The 15470-nt window shown below is 34.3% G+C and overlaps 1 protein-coding gene across 5 annotated transcripts in view; it reads left to right on the top strand.

The window, feature by feature from the left end:
* Positions 1-15470, top strand: part of MYO6 (myosin VI) — a 106173-nt gene that overhangs the window by 87314 nt on the left and 3389 nt on the right. Inside the window, exons 28-34 of one of the 5 annotated variants that reach the window (XM_085056470.1) lie at positions 849-1009; positions 4299-4328; positions 4833-4871; positions 8064-8167; positions 9349-9480; positions 11665-11691; positions 13820-14038. In XM_085056470.1, coding sequence (XP_084912596.1) covers positions 849-1009; positions 4299-4328; positions 4833-4871; positions 8064-8167; positions 9349-9480; positions 11665-11691; positions 13820-14038 — 712 coding nt within the window. The remainder of the gene's footprint in view (positions 1-848; positions 1010-4298; positions 4329-4832; positions 4872-8063; positions 8168-9348; positions 9481-11664; positions 11692-13819; positions 14039-15470) is intronic. The other 4 variants (XM_085056472.1, XM_085056471.1, XM_085056473.1 and 1 more) reach the window with 4 other exon arrangements.

Genomic DNA, 15470 nt, shown 5'->3' with positions numbered 1-15470 from the left:
AAAATGAGATGCATAGGGTAAAGTCACTGGTGTAACTGTATAGCTTTAGTGGTGCAGCTTTACAGTGATGAGTGGGAAGTAACTTTGTTTCCTTTGTTGACTGTTGGGCGCCCATAAAGGCACTGGTGAAACTTGGTGTACTTTTGAAACTTGTGCCTTTTGAAAGTATGAATTGGATAATCCTGGTTTACTTACTGTGTGTGCAAAGCTTTTTGTGAAGTAATGATGGTAAACTGCTATTGTTTGACTCTGCAGAGGCAGTATATTTGAATTGCTCCTGCATTGCACTAAGTTGGAAGTTTTACCATTTGCGTAAATTCAAAGCCAGATCAGTTCCACAGAGAATTCCAGTGTCTGTCTTAATCCCTTTTCAAAATGAACCACAGATCTGCATGCAAAGTAGTGCCTGTTAAAAAGTCCTGTAATGCCAAGATAAGTATATCGAGAAAGTATTGTGTTAGTGCTATGGAGGAGTAACCATAGTCTCTGTTTGATGTAGTTTAATGATTCTTTTGAAACTTTTGAAAACTAATTTTCACAATAGTAAACAAAATATTTCATATAGTTTTAAAAAATAACTAATATTTACTTGGCAATTTATTTGAAAAGATAATACACGTGGTGGACAATGATTATTTGATAAGCTATATGAAAACCAAGATTCAGTTTGTAGCTGTTTCATTTTTCTTGGGTCAGACAAAATACTAATGCTGTTAACTTTTCAGTTCTGTGAACTTTACGTGTTTTGAAAAGCTATTAATATATTACTTAGCATACTTTTCTAATACTGCATATGTAGCATTTTTGTTTTGATTAGGTAAGGTTAAAGGTCTCTTATTCTAAACCAGGCTGAAATTGAGGCTCAGCTAGCCAGAGAACGAGAGGAGGAAACCCAGCACCAGGCAGTGCTTGAACAGGAACGTCGTGACCATGAACTTGCAATGAGAATTGCCCAGAGCGAGGCAGAACTCATCAGTGATGAAGCTCAGCTTGATTTAGGTTTGCGCAGGTATGGAGTTAAGTAGTTACATTTTCCTATCTGTGTTTTTTCTTCTTCCTATCCTGATCCCTTTGAGAAGACTATGCTCTCGTTGGTTTTATGCATATGTGTAGCCATTAAATGGACCTTCCAAGTCAGTGTATTAGAATGTTTTTCAAATTTGATTTTGAAATTTGTTAGAAATAGATTGCTTTTGCTCAAAGATTTTCTTCATTTTGCATCTTGTTACATCAGTAATTTTGTAGGTGCTTGCAAATACAATTGCAGTTCTCTTCCTCTTTCTGAGTTCTGACAAGGACGGCAAACTTTAAATTCTGATTTTTATGACTCATTTAAAACAGGGATTGGAATTTCTTTAGTGGCACGTAGTAATAGAATACATGTTTGATAGGACTTGATGGTTCCATTTGTACAGTGAATGTGTGGATTTTTTTTTTTTTTTTAAACAAGAAACCCTCTTTGAATGCAGAAATTAATAGTTATTTCTGGCTCCTGACTGGTAAGTTTTTTTTCAAGTGGAATGAAAATATCTAACATAGATGGGTTCAAAAATTAAATGTTAGTCTTGTTTTGTATTAATTTTTGGTGTGTCATAAGAAGAGCTTAACTTTTGATGTGTAGAACCACACTGCCTGTCTGCAAAGCAGGTGCTTGTCATTTGTAAAAGGTGATGCCTTAGAAGCAACTTGGAAGTTGCTTCCAGTAAAAACTGTACTTGGTGGTCAAGTTGCATAAAGGGACCTAGGAATGTAATCACATAGCTGGTGACTTCATTAGTATGATTCTACTCAGTTTGTTGTTGTTGAAAGAGAAGTGCAAGAAAATCCCCCATATTTCCATGGAATTTCAAGCTCCCAGATGTGTTCTGTTTGCTACCCAAATTTTATCTAGATGTATACTTTTCCTTAATGTATGCCAACTTGAGATAGGTGGGTAATTCTTTTTGTCATGTGAAATACTGACTTTTAGAGAGTTCCACTGAAATAGTTGTGGTTTTTCCCTCAGTTCTAAAATAGCTGTCATATTGTCTCTGATGAGACTGATATGCTTAATTCGTAGAATTAGAATGGTTTGGGTTGGAAGGGGACCTTGAAGATCATCTTGTTCCAACCCCCAGCCATGGGCAGGGACACCTTCCACTAAACTGTGTAGCTCAGAGCCCCATCCAACCTGGTCTTCAACACCTTCAGGGATGGGACATCCACAGCTTCCCTGGGCAGCCTGTTCCAGTGCTTTGCCACTTTCCCTGGCTGGATTTTGATGCAATACTTTGAAGGTAAACACAAAGTCACTCTAATGTTGCGACCTGCCAGAATTCTCTTAAATACAAAAGGAGGCAATAGACAAGAAGAGCTCAGAGAATTCAGTAACTTTTCTGTCAGTGAAGCTCTAATCTCCACGCTGTTTCCTATTGCTCATAGGTGATTTTGGCATTTGTCTTTCTTGTGTAATCCCAGAATGGATGATGAGCTAATGTTCATCATAGCACTTTGACTGCCAGTTTCTCTCTGCTGTGTAACTAGCAGTAGGAGACTGAAGACTCTGAGTGATTGGAAAGTGCTGAATGGTCTGAACACATTAGCATAGCGATGTAAATCCTTTCTTGAACAAGATAATACCTAAATCTAGAAAAAAAGTGATAAGTTTTTCTGCTTATATGCGATTTTTTTAAAATCTCATTGGCATGTTTTTTTCCCTTCTGTTTCTAAAGTTTACTTCAAATAGTTATATTCAAAACCTGAATAGATTGCTTTTAATTTAATCTTTGATTTGATTTTATTTTGGTTTGTTTAAAGCCAAATTAAAACATTTCCCAGGTCTGAATATCTTCTGCTGAAATCAGGGGATAAATTTTCACATAATTTCAGGACTTGGCTTAAAGGTAGCAACTGGAAATTCAATGAAATAAAAACTATTGGTTAGAACAAAATATGTAATTTAATTATTAAATCATAAATTCTCAGGAATTCTTTTACATACCAATCAAAATTTTGCTAGAGTCTAAAGAAATTCTGGTCTGCCATCTTCTACATTTGAGACTGACATTACCATGTGATACACTAAAATCATTGATTTTTTTCTAAGTATATATACCTTTTCTGTTAAATTGTGCTGTAGTAAGGTAAAGCGTGCATGATTTCATACTGAATTAATGCAGTGTACTGGTTCTGCAGTGTTTTCACACAATTTTGTAAAAAAATGGTTTCATGCTCACATGTTGGCATAAATAGAAGGGTATTTTCCATTGTGCGGTGCTAACGGTGAAATGAAAAGTGCAAGAAAAAAGGGGTTTTTATGTGCTCAGTTTTAAGAAAGATGTGTCAGTTTTGTGTTGTCATATTTGAACCTGAGTAGCCTCTAGTTTATTTCTTTGCTACTCAATACGTTACTGTATTCAACATTAGCTTTCATAGATATTTCAAGGTGCATAAGTGTTAGCAGTTTCCTTGAAAAATATCCTCATTGGCTTCTGTCAAAGAAAAGATGTGTTTGTTCTGGCAGCAGATCCATCATTTTCATTTGTGCTTGTTCTATGCTGGATCTGCTGGACCTCTTCTAGCTTTGTCCAATTTTATGATTCATCCACAGTTTGAAAGGATCTGTAATAAGTGATTTACTGCACCTAGGGATAAATGGACAGTAATGCTAAGCACTTAAGTAAAAAAATAATTTAAATAATAGGTATCTGCTTTCACGTGGGCAATGTTTTTCATTTACGTGAGTTATTGAAACATACGATATAGCATATAACAGCAAAAGAAGCTAGTCTTAAAGAAAGTGTTGTGAGTGTATCTGTTCTGGGTGTTGCATTGGAACAATAAAAAAAAAAATCCTAATTTGTAGCATGTTTAGTGCTACATGTGTGCACCTGTGAGTTTCAAGTACAGCAGACAGACTTGGGGCCATTCACAGCTTGCATGAAGGAGCATCCATTCTGATTCCAAAGCAGCTACAGGATTGCTGTTATTTCTTGTGATATGCTTATCCAAGCATGAAATATATCAGCACACGTCCCAGAGTCTCTGATTTTGAAAGATCAGACAGGGGAGAAAGGCTGGGGGAAGTGTTCCCTTGTACTTTTTTTTTTCCAGATTGTAATTTAAGTCATGATTGAGTGAGAAAGTTGGGAGAAAAAAGGTCTATATAATCAGTTAAAAAATAATAATAAAAAAATTCATAAGATAGTAGAGAAGATGTGAGAGAGCAGGAAATGCTATGACCCACCTTTTTTCACTTCAGATTATTAGAATATTAACTAGGCAGTAGTCTATCTAACATAAATGTCTTCTATTTGCAGAGCCAATGGAACAAAGCCACAAATGACTGCGTATGGCATTTTTTTCCATTTGAATGCTCTAATAGATAAAAGCCCCACTAATTAATTCAAAATAAATTGATACTGTCCTCTTATATACTAATAGTCCGTGGTAATCCTTATTAGTATGCATCTATAATATCTAAATAAGTTTATAATACCTTATATTCACTACTTTGCTTACTTCGAAAAAATCCTTTAATAATCAAATATACCTAATAATATCTATTTTAAAATTATTATATAATTGCTTTAAAGGTTTTCCCATACCATCCATTTTTCACTGCACTGTGTGATTTATCACTCTTTTCAGAATCATGACTCTGTGTGTGTGTATATATATATATGTATATATATATGTGAGTGTGTGTCTGAATGGTAATAATTTAAAATAAGTAGCCATTTCCTGTGCACTTCATTTAACTTCAGTTTGATTGGCAAGAGACTTACACAGTTATAAAGGTTGTTTTTATATCAATTTATTTGGTTTATGCTCATTTACAAATTTTCTTGTAGGGAACAAATGGCCACAGAAATGTCAGAAATATTGTCTAGGTAGGTGAGAAGATATAACACCAGTGAATCCATCATTTTATAAAAACAAATCACACGTGAAATGGGTTGAATTATTATGGAATTAAAAGTAATGGAATATGGGTGGTTGTTTTTTTTTACAGTGATCAGCAGATAAATACGTTTCTTTCAGATAAATTTCCTTTACCAACACCTTTTTTTTTCAGCAATTATTTTTCTGCTGATTTAATTGATTATATTAGAAAAGAATAAGAATAGTTCATGTACCCTGTTATTTTGTGTAATTTTGTTAATTTTTCTCCAGCTTTCTTCTCTTTTCACTTTTGTGATAATAAGGCACAAGGCTTCACATCTTTTAAAGGCATATTTGTACAGATTCATCACAGAGTTAAAGAAGTTATTTAATAGTAAGGTAACCGGTGGTGAATTTAATAAGAAAACAGTCTAATTGCAGTTCCCTTAAAATAAAAGCAGTTTTGAAAATTACCATGGTAAGAGCCTATTAAAAAACCTCTTAAGATATCCAAACAAAATCCCCTTCTGAGATTTCTTGACTGATAGTGCAAGTTTTTATGCACAATGCAGAAGGAAAGGCAAATGCAGGTTTTGGTCTGAATATACTAGTTGGTAAGATACTAATTCTCTGTTCAAAGAAATCGTTACGATGTCTTCCATATCAACAAGTAATTAAAAAGTGTTTTCTGCAACTAAAGGCAGAAATAACCTTTGACATTGATTTTATGAAGCTTACAAAAGAAGAAAAATTGTTTAGAGTTTTTAAAAGTGAATCTGTTGTTAAACAAGATACTAAGCTGTGTATATGTAGTCTGAAGATGGTAAGTCTCTCATGTTTGGGTTTTCTAGTGGTAGCATGGATAACTGGAATGCAGCTGGTAACTAAATTTGTTTCTTGCAAAGTGTTATTTTAGGAATAGGAATAAACCACATTGTGTGTAGTTAAGGTAGCAGGTGAATTTAAATGGCTGTGTTGTATTGCATATATTGACATAGTTCCAATGACAATGGCCAATTTTTAATGTACAAAAAAACCCCAAAACTTTGGGGCAAAATCAGAACTTCTGTGTTCTTGCATTCAAAATGCAATACCTCTTAGTGCATGCTTCTTTAACTAAATTTGTCTCACTTCTCATACAGTGTCAACTTTTGACGTGAGACTGATCTTTTGTATTTTTTGTCTGAAAATACTGTTTATGATACATAGCTCTCAGATGGAGCAGTGAAGATTGAATGTCAAGTGTGATGCTCCTCTTACTGCCAGACTGTTATGCTTAAAGTCATGTAGAAAACAAGTAAGTGATCTTCAGAGTGCAGAGTAGTACCCTAATAGAAGGACTAAGCCATTCAATCGGATTAGCATTCTTAAAGATTACTAGTTTAACCAGAGATTGTACGGCCTAGTTCTGCTGCTCTGAATTAGGTAGCAAACTCTTAGAGTGGTGGGTAGTGTTGCTAAATAAGGAAAATCCTTAGGATTTGTCAAATTAGCTTCAACAAGGTTAGACACCAGGCAGCGGAAATTATTTATTAGCAATCCTTAATGTCCTACAGGTATGCCAATAATAACAAAATATTCAAGTATATATTTGAAGGAGTTTGTCCAGTTTTTTGTTTTACACCCATGAGTAGTGCTAAGTCAGAGTTAATTTTCTGTCAGACTTCTCACATACTCTAACTGGAAGCTATGTGTTGACTCAGATTAGTAGTATAAGTAGGCATTAAGCTGCTACAGCAACAGTAAGATTCTATAGTTTTAATTATACTGAAGAGATGGTTCAGTTGTTATTAAGAAGAACATTTGTTTTATTCAATGACATTTAAATTGCATTTGTTATCTCTGCTTTCAAAAGTGCTTTATCTGCATAAAGAAAATTTTCAGTTTATAATAGTTATTTATAACCTATTAATTAAAAAAGGAAAATAAGCATAAAACTTCACTGTAACACATGAGACCTTTATGGAAAAATAAATGTTAAAGTAATATTCACTAGAATATACCTATTATAATAATGTGCCTGTGCCACAAAGATATTACTGCACAAACAGACCTTCCAGTGAAAAGGCCTGGTTTCTTCTTATTGCATCAAGAGCTTTGCTACCCTTTTAAAGATCTAGTTTCTTTTGAACAAATCCCCTCAGATCCTGAATAAATTCAATTTATGTTCCTAGTCATGAGCAGAGGTTGGTAAAATCATTGTCTATTCTTCTATTCCTTTGCATTCAAAAGGTGTGCTCATCATCACTGAACATTGCAGTGTTTTGAATTTATTTAATATGCAAATAATCCATGGGAAGTTTGACATTCCTAAGAGAGGTTTCTTCCCCTTATCCATACCATATTTTTTGGGAAAAAAATAAATTCAGGCTAGTCTTTACATGTAATGTTCATTTTGTACATGGAGACCTTGTACATTACCTTAAAGATGATTGAGATTTTAGGAATAATTTCTCACTTGCATTTGCTGTTGACTTACTTGTGTCACCTATATGGTGAAGACCTTTTGCCTTTGGAAAACACTGGGTTTCTATGAGTCTTTTTCTACTGGTCAGCCTTTCTTCTGAGTGGTCTTTTCTACCTTGGTATTTCTTAATGATCAATATCACCCCCAACCCCAGAATAAATATTGCTGTACAGTTAACATAGAATTAATTTGCTTTCTTCTCTCGAGTCAGGCTTTTGTCAAGGACAGAATATTTTCTCAAATTTTGGAGCAAGGATTTGTCCTAGACCAATTTTAAACAGCAGAGGAAATGCCATTTCGTCCTTCTGCTTGCTCTACTTCAGAAATATTTTTCCTTGTCTGTTTTTCGAATGGAACTAAAAATGCCCATAGTCAGTCTTTGTTTCCTGCATCTTGGTTAGCACTAAGTAAAGAGTACTTCAGTGTTGGATGAGATACACAAAATATGTGTCTTTTTATACGTAAGCAGTATTCATGATAATTCCTTTTAATCTCTAGGAGGCAAATCAGATTAAGATATGATTTTGGGCATAAAATAGATTTTCTTTTTCTCTTAATAATTTGAACATCTTGAAAATAATATGGTATTTTGCCTTAGAATTCAGTCCCTCTGCTACTGATCTGCATGGTAATAAGCATAATGCATTGCTGATCATGGGATGTCTTCTTCCTCTTATAACAATTCCTGTTTAATACTTGAAAAAATACATATATATTTTTAATATAATTGTAGGGGTCCTGCAGTGCAAGCCACAAAAGCTGCTGCTGGTACTAAGAAGCATGATCTCAGTAAATGGAAATACGCAGAGCTTCGTGATACAATCAACACATCCTGTGGTAAGTGGGGTTTTTTCAGATTTGAGAGAGTTCAAGTTGTAGTAATAAAAAAGACAAAATGTTTTATTTAAGTTTGAGTGAATAACAAATTAATTTTTAAAAAGTTCTCTTACCCCCAGAAGAACAACACATGAAGCTATTTCCATATTAAGGAAAGAGAATTTCTATTGTTATGTCTTTTAGGGATTATATATTTATGATATTAAAATACTTGGACCATAAAATACATGTTATCACTTCTTAATTAAGTTCACTTAGTTTGATGTACTTCCACAGCGGGAATAATAGTGATTATGCTTTAGAATTTGCAAGTTCTAAGAATTTTTTTGCTATCACTTCTTGCTGTCACCAGATCATAAAGAAAGCAAAATTGTCATGTAAAACACAGTGCAGAAATTTTTTCTGTCTTAGATATTCATATTATTCTTTAATTTCAAAAATGTGTAACTTCTTTTGGGAAGCTTACAGTGGGGCATTAATCACTTTGCCCTCAATGCTATGAAGATAGAAACAGATAAAAATTAATCCTTTTTTTAGATATTACTGTTTTTTCCTGCTTCTTATTGAAAGCAGTTGGTTAATTTCTGATTTAAGATCACTCAGAATTTCTTCCTGGATGTAGAAATTGGAAACAAACTCATTCTCTTTTACTGTTTTTACATATGCAAGACTGGAGCAATGTTTTCAGCTGCATGGGTGGTGCAGTAATATGTTGAGTTCATTTCTAGTGAAGCCAACTTGGATACTCTTAGATGAGTAGTGAAAAAGTCTTGTCATCATTCAGGGTCTTAGTATAATGAAACTCAGAAAAATTAAAATAGATAAGTGAAAAAGAATGCAAATCTGAGCAGTCAAATTGCTGTTTTTCTTTTTTTCAGTTGCAGAAATAAAGTTCTGCAGTGATATTTTACCTTTTTTGTTTCTGTGCTGCCTGTGTTGTGACACTGTCGACAGAAACAAAAAAGGGACTGCCTTTACTCTAAAGCAGGAAAGGATACATCAAACTCTGAGAGACTTTCTGGGCTCTGTGCTGGAGAGAATGAGGGGGTTTTATATTACTTATACCATGCTAGTGTTACAACTTAAATGATCTCAAATACCTATTAATATAGAAAAGCAGTTAAAAAATAATTTTTCTGACTTTTCTCACTAATGCCTCCACTTCTCCTTTTTTGGAATAGATATTGAACTCTTGGCAGCTTGCAGAGAGGAGTTCCACCGAAGGCTAAAGGTGTATCATGCATGGAAATCCAAGAATAAGAAACGCAATGCAGAAACTGAACAGCGTGCTCCCAAATCAGTCACAGACTATGGTGAGGAGAGCTAATTTTGTGTTTGTAATAATTTTGGTGATAGTATTCTAAAGAAAACATTTCTAGAATGGATTTTGGGTTTGCTTGGTTGAAGAAATTTCTTGGAGCTTTTAGGAGTGTTTTTATGTTGATTTAAGGTAAATATTTTGCAAAGATTGAAACTGGCAAATTTTTTCACAGGAATTAGAATAGCTTCAGTAGACCCAGCTACTTGTGCTAAATAGCTCTCCCTTAAAACCTTTTCTCACATCCAGCTCACATCTGTTAAAAAGTGTTCTTGATCTACTGATGCAGTTGCTGGCATTTTTGCTAAATGTTCATAGCTGTGCTACTTTACTATTTCATAATATATAGCTATGTAGACATAGATGTAGATACTTTTACAAGGTGCTAATAACTCTGTCATTTACATAATTGTTTACATACATCAGGTTACATCCTCTTTTAAAAATTCTGTGAGTGTTGATATTGCAGTTTTGGCTTTTGACAAATTTTGCAGAGACCCTGCTTTCTATTTAGGCCCTCATTCTGCTGATTTCACAGGTGGCTGTTTATTGTCAAAGCAACACGCTAATCAGAGTAAGTGACTGCCTTTCACATTCATTAAGAAAGTGCAGTTTAAGACTGCCAGACCTGAAAATTCTGTACCTGATTTCTGGAGTAATATTTACAGAGTGGATTGTTACTCTTTTCCCAGCATCCCAGCTCAAAAGTCCAGTAATCACTGGATATAAAAGGATCTGTTATAAAGATCTGTTATAAAAGGAATCTAAGAAATTTACAGAATCACAGTAAATCACAGCATGGAATAATGTAGTCAGATCATTCCTGCTGTCTTCTAGTTCCATGATATTTGTGTTCCTGCCACACAGTTCATGGGAGAGACAAAGGAAAGGGAAAATGGGGAGAAAGTGAACTCCCCAAAGTCACATGAGCCTGAGATTAAGGCATTATTCTGGGACATGGAGGATAAAAATCCCAGGGAATGCAGGTGCCTTATCTGCTCTCAGTCTATGTACAAAGGCATCTCCTTCCCCTCTATTCATTTGTTTGAGTTATGCATTGCTTGAGCATTACCTGAATTTGAGGTTTTCAGGGAACTTTAATATGGATGTGTGGCAGGTGAAATCTTGACCCCTGGAGAAGATGTAAAAGAATGGGTTCTTGTGTCTGTAATGTGGTTTTGAGTGCTTAAGAAAGCTTATGACTGAAATGGCAGGAAAAGGCATTTGAAGCACTTCTGCAAAGTGGTAAATTGCTTTGAATTTGAGCTCACAAGTTCTCTCTGGAGCCAAATGGGTAAAATTACAGTAAAATACACAGTATTGCTGATGGGAAGTATCAAAGAGCAGATGATCTTTGGATTTTTGCACAAAAAGTGGAGAATATTCATATTCTCATCACATTTATTCAGCCATTTGCCACATTCTTTCCAGTGTTTTTCATTGCATTTTTACTTTTCTTGATATATGGCATCATATTTCTGAAGAAGAGAACCTTGCAGTTCAGAAGAAATTGATAGTGACCTTTAGAGACTCCTGTTAATGTCAGTATAGTTCTTCTTATTGCAAATAATTATACTACATGGGCATTTCACATATATATATTATAGTGATCTGAGAAGGTAGCAAGAAGGAATTCTGATTTCTTAGGTGTTTGGGCTAAAAGTCTTTCTGGTGTCAGTGGATGTGTGCTTCAAATTATTTAGTTTCTTCTTTCCATCTCCATTGATTTATGCAATTTTACAGTGTCCTTTAATGCAATTTTACAAGTATCCTTTAATTAAATTAATACATTCAGTATGGAAGCTAAACACTGATTTGTATATTATTATTGGAATAGGCAGGTTTGGTATTTACAGAGGTCTGGAAGTTTTTTTCTAGCAGAAATGTCAAAAATGAAAATTATTGCATTAATTAACTAGCTGATCTGTCACAGCAATCTGGGCTTAGCATGTCTACCACCGAGGCTTTGTAACAGGCATTGCAAATTATCAAAGGTTAAATCCCGATGAAAATAGAAGTAGAAAATTAGTAGAAATACTTAGAATCTGTATTTATTTTGTAACTAGAATTCCTATTTGTCTGTCATCAGCATTGGTGAAAAGTGTTGAGGTAATGAAACAATAGCTTATAAAGGATCATCACTTTTATGTTTTGTTCAACATGTAATATTTGTTCACAGATTTTGCACCATTTTTGAGCAACTCAAGTAAGTGAGGAGATGGTTGCTTAAGCTAACTTTGAAGACTAGGAACACTTGAGAGCTCTATACTAACACTGATTGATCCAATGTTTTGCTACACATGTACATGGAAGTTAATTGTAAAAAAATTTTTGCAATTTGACAATGTTATTCATCTGATGGTAATTATACGTTACTCTAGTAATTTACGAGTGTACTTGTCTTCGTTAATTCCTACCCATTTGAGGAGTCATGGGAAGGGAGAGTGAAATAACATTTTTATGCAAATTATTGGAAGATTGAATTTTTTTCACATCCCCCCTGAAATAACATTCTTGTTCTATAATTTTTTTTTATTGTCTGGTTGTAGCAAAATTCTGGAATCAACTTTATATAACATCTATTTTCCTAGCACACAAACTAACATTCAGGTAATGGTTTCTTCTGGATAAAGAGCTACAGTTCTATAGCACCAAGTAGAGGCTACACTGGCTGCTTAGCACTCCTGTCCTCCAGATTTGCATTTAAATTTAGCCACGCGTAGGGGTAGAAATGAGCCTTAGCAATTACCATTGCAGTGCAAAAAGTATTTGACAATACTAAAGCACTGATCTGCTGGGATAAATGTTCAGAAAATTTGTAGAAAATAGAATGAGATTTTTGTCAACTGTGTCTCCCTGTAAGGTATGTGTTTTATCAGAGTTGATGTATAAAAGTGACTTTCACCTGTTAAAATCTGGGGGTTTTTCTTCTCTTTGTTTATGCACATATTAAAAAAAAAAAACCACAGGAGATCTGATATGTATAACATGTGGGGTTTTTTTAAGGTTCTGCTCTTCAGGTTTAGAAAAATTATTTTTGCTTGAATCTAAGCAGAAGAAATTTCAAGGTGCAGTTGCTAGTAAATATTAGTCCTGTTCATGACCATAAAAACACGTTATTAAAAGTGATTGTCATTTCTCATATTATTAAATATTAGCTCAGAAATTATCTTTGCTCAATAGACAAGGCAAAAATGATATTCACTTTTAATTATTCCTTTTATTCTGAAACATGCAACTCTTAGTACTGATTTTCTTTTGTAGAGATGGCAAAGGTTTTTGAACAGGGTATCTGTAATGGAGGTGTAAACCACTGAAACAAGATCAGTAACAAACTTTTGCAGGGGCAATTATTAAAGGAAAGGATCTCACTTTTAAGACCATTTGCTGTTTAAAACTAATTATGACAGTGTATATAAGAAGGTTGATCATTTGGTGAATTAACATAGAGAGTACGTGCTTTTATTTGAAAGCAAATTTATCTCCAGAGTCTAAAATATGTGGTACTCAAAAAGTCCAAAAATTGATATGGAAAATATTTACAAAAAATATATAATAAAGGTTGAAAAAATTTCTGTTTTAGAAGTTCAGTCAGTTGATCTTAATTGTCTAAAAAAAGAATTTGTTGAAAAAAGAAAGCAGCCAGAGAGTAGTACTAATGCCAGACTTTGACACAGAGAAATCTAGGCAGAAAATTGTTTGGTAATTTTGTAATAAGCAGTTTTTATTGTCAACATTTCTATTAACAAATTAGTAATTTCTAACAGTATTATACATCCTTTTGTGTTGACTGTCAAACATTGTCAAGTGAATGCTTTGTATGTTTGTAACTGAAAATACATCTATGCACTGTGGTGTCTTTTTTTTTTTTTACAAAGAAACGGACTGAACTAAAGCAATACTGATAAATGTTTCTGGTTGGTAAGACATTTTATATAGGAAGTTTCACCTCAATTTAAAGCAGATTTAAATTCACTTTGATTTAAAGCAGAATATGTTATTTACTTTGTTTTGCCTACAGATGCCATTGAGCAACCTACAGATACATTAGTTAACGTGAGCTTTTTCTGAGCAGTGTTGTAGCTGTTGCGGTTAACAAAATGCCCATTACATGAGATGGGAGTACTTTCTAGGTTTGCTGAGACTTCAGATGACCTTGAATTCAGACAGAATCTCTTGCATTTTGGGGGGTTTTATTTATTTTCTTGTTTGTTTTGTTGTTTTGTTTGTTTGCTTGTTTTTTAATTTTGCTGATTAATAAAACAAGTAATATGGCTTTCTTGTTTTCTAACTTTTTTGTTTGCTTGTTTTTTGGGGTTTTTTTTGTATGATAGCACAACAAAACCCCACAGCCCAGCTACCAGGCAGACAACAAGAGATTGAAATCAACAGACAGCAGCGCTACTTCCGCATTCCCTTCATCCGCCCTGCAGATCAGTACAAAGACCCCCAGAACAAGAAGAAGGGTTGGTGGTATGCACACTTTGATGGGCCCTGGATTGCTCGGCAAATGGAGCTTCACCCTGACAAGGCACCCATTCTGCTTGTAGCGGGTTGGTATTGAAAGCAAAATCGGAACTTTGAAAAGGCTCAGAGTTGATAATGAAATTTAGAAAAAGAGGCTGAGGTTGTCACTCCCAAGTTGTAGCCTCTTTTTTTTTTTTTTTTTTCATCAGCAGTTCTTATCTGGGCAGAATTTGAGGATTTGGGACTGCTGTTGATGGTGGGCAAATGTTTCAGAATATTGTTTGGAGATGTAACTGGCCACATGTTTTACTTGCACGCATGCTTCAATTTGGGAAGCCATAGACAGAGTGGGAATACAAGTTTAAAAGTTTTGTTATTAAGAGTACTCAGATTATTCACTGAACTGGAGACAGCTTGAAGATAACACATCACAGTTTATCTGGGAAAGGTCTACTCAACATTATATTGTTTTTTAATTAGCTTTGAAGAATTACAAGCAATTTGTATCAAAACAATTTGTGCATATGTTATATTGTCTTTCCATAGCATGGGGCTAATAGCAAGCTGATGCTTTTACCCTATTTATGATACCTAGTATGGGAGAATAGCTTTTTAATCTTAAACATTTAGAATAAGACTAAATGTTGGAATGGATAGGTAACGATTAATCTGGTGGTGAAATGTATCTGCCTTTTCTGGAAGATAATGAGAGGGGGAGAAAACACTGGAGAAATGCTATTTGTGGTTCTGTGTTTTGAGTTTTTGTATTTAATTTAGAGACTGGGGAAAAGGCCATAACCAATTTGTTTCACTTGAGAATTATGCTTTACTAGCAACAAAAGTTTGTTTTCTGCAAATTATTTTAAGTAGAATTCCTTATACCAGCTGTTGCTGTTCAGTGCCAAAGCCCATAGCTAAAAGTAGCATTGCTGTCGTGAGTGTCTGTTAAAAATAGGATTACAATTCAGTGTGTGAGCTATGCCTATCATTTCATTGGATTGCCTGGGTTGGTCCCATTTGGTAAATACTGTTTTGGGTGATAGGCTGACAGATTTGCTACTTGATCAAAAGTCTGGAATTCTTAATTGCTGTTCTACATTTAAACAAATAGTAACAGCAGTTCACTATGAAGTGGCCTGAAAGTGAAAATATGTGTAAATCAAATGCAGTTGTCTCTGCATTTGATATAGTCTTCTGAAATCCTCTAATGGGTTTCAGAAGAATATATCAAGATGATGATCTTTCTGCTTCTTTCCTTTATTCCTTTTTGCTTGCTTCAAAAGCACAACTTTGTCAATTGCACCATCTGATACTTGTTTATTCTCATGCTGCTTTAGTGCTCTCTGTGTTACAAAAAAACAGCAAACCAAATAATACCTGTATCTGAGGACTTCTCATAAGCTCTGAAGTCTACTAGCAAACCAGAGCTATGGAGAGAAAATGTAATTAACAAGGCTCTAATCTTTATTAATAGGACCTTTGAATGATGTAAAAAGTGTTTCCTTTTTCCCTTTGCCA

Source organism: Lichenostomus cassidix, chromosome 3 (genome assembly GCF_008360975.1).
Source record: "Lichenostomus cassidix isolate B80296 chromosome 3, HeHo_3.0, whole genome shotgun sequence".
NCBI classification, from domain to species: domain Eukaryota; kingdom Metazoa; phylum Chordata; class Aves; order Passeriformes; family Meliphagidae; genus Lichenostomus; species Lichenostomus cassidix.
The sequence above is the reverse complement of the archived record's forward strand: the minus strand, read 5'-3'. Positions and strand labels throughout refer to the sequence as shown.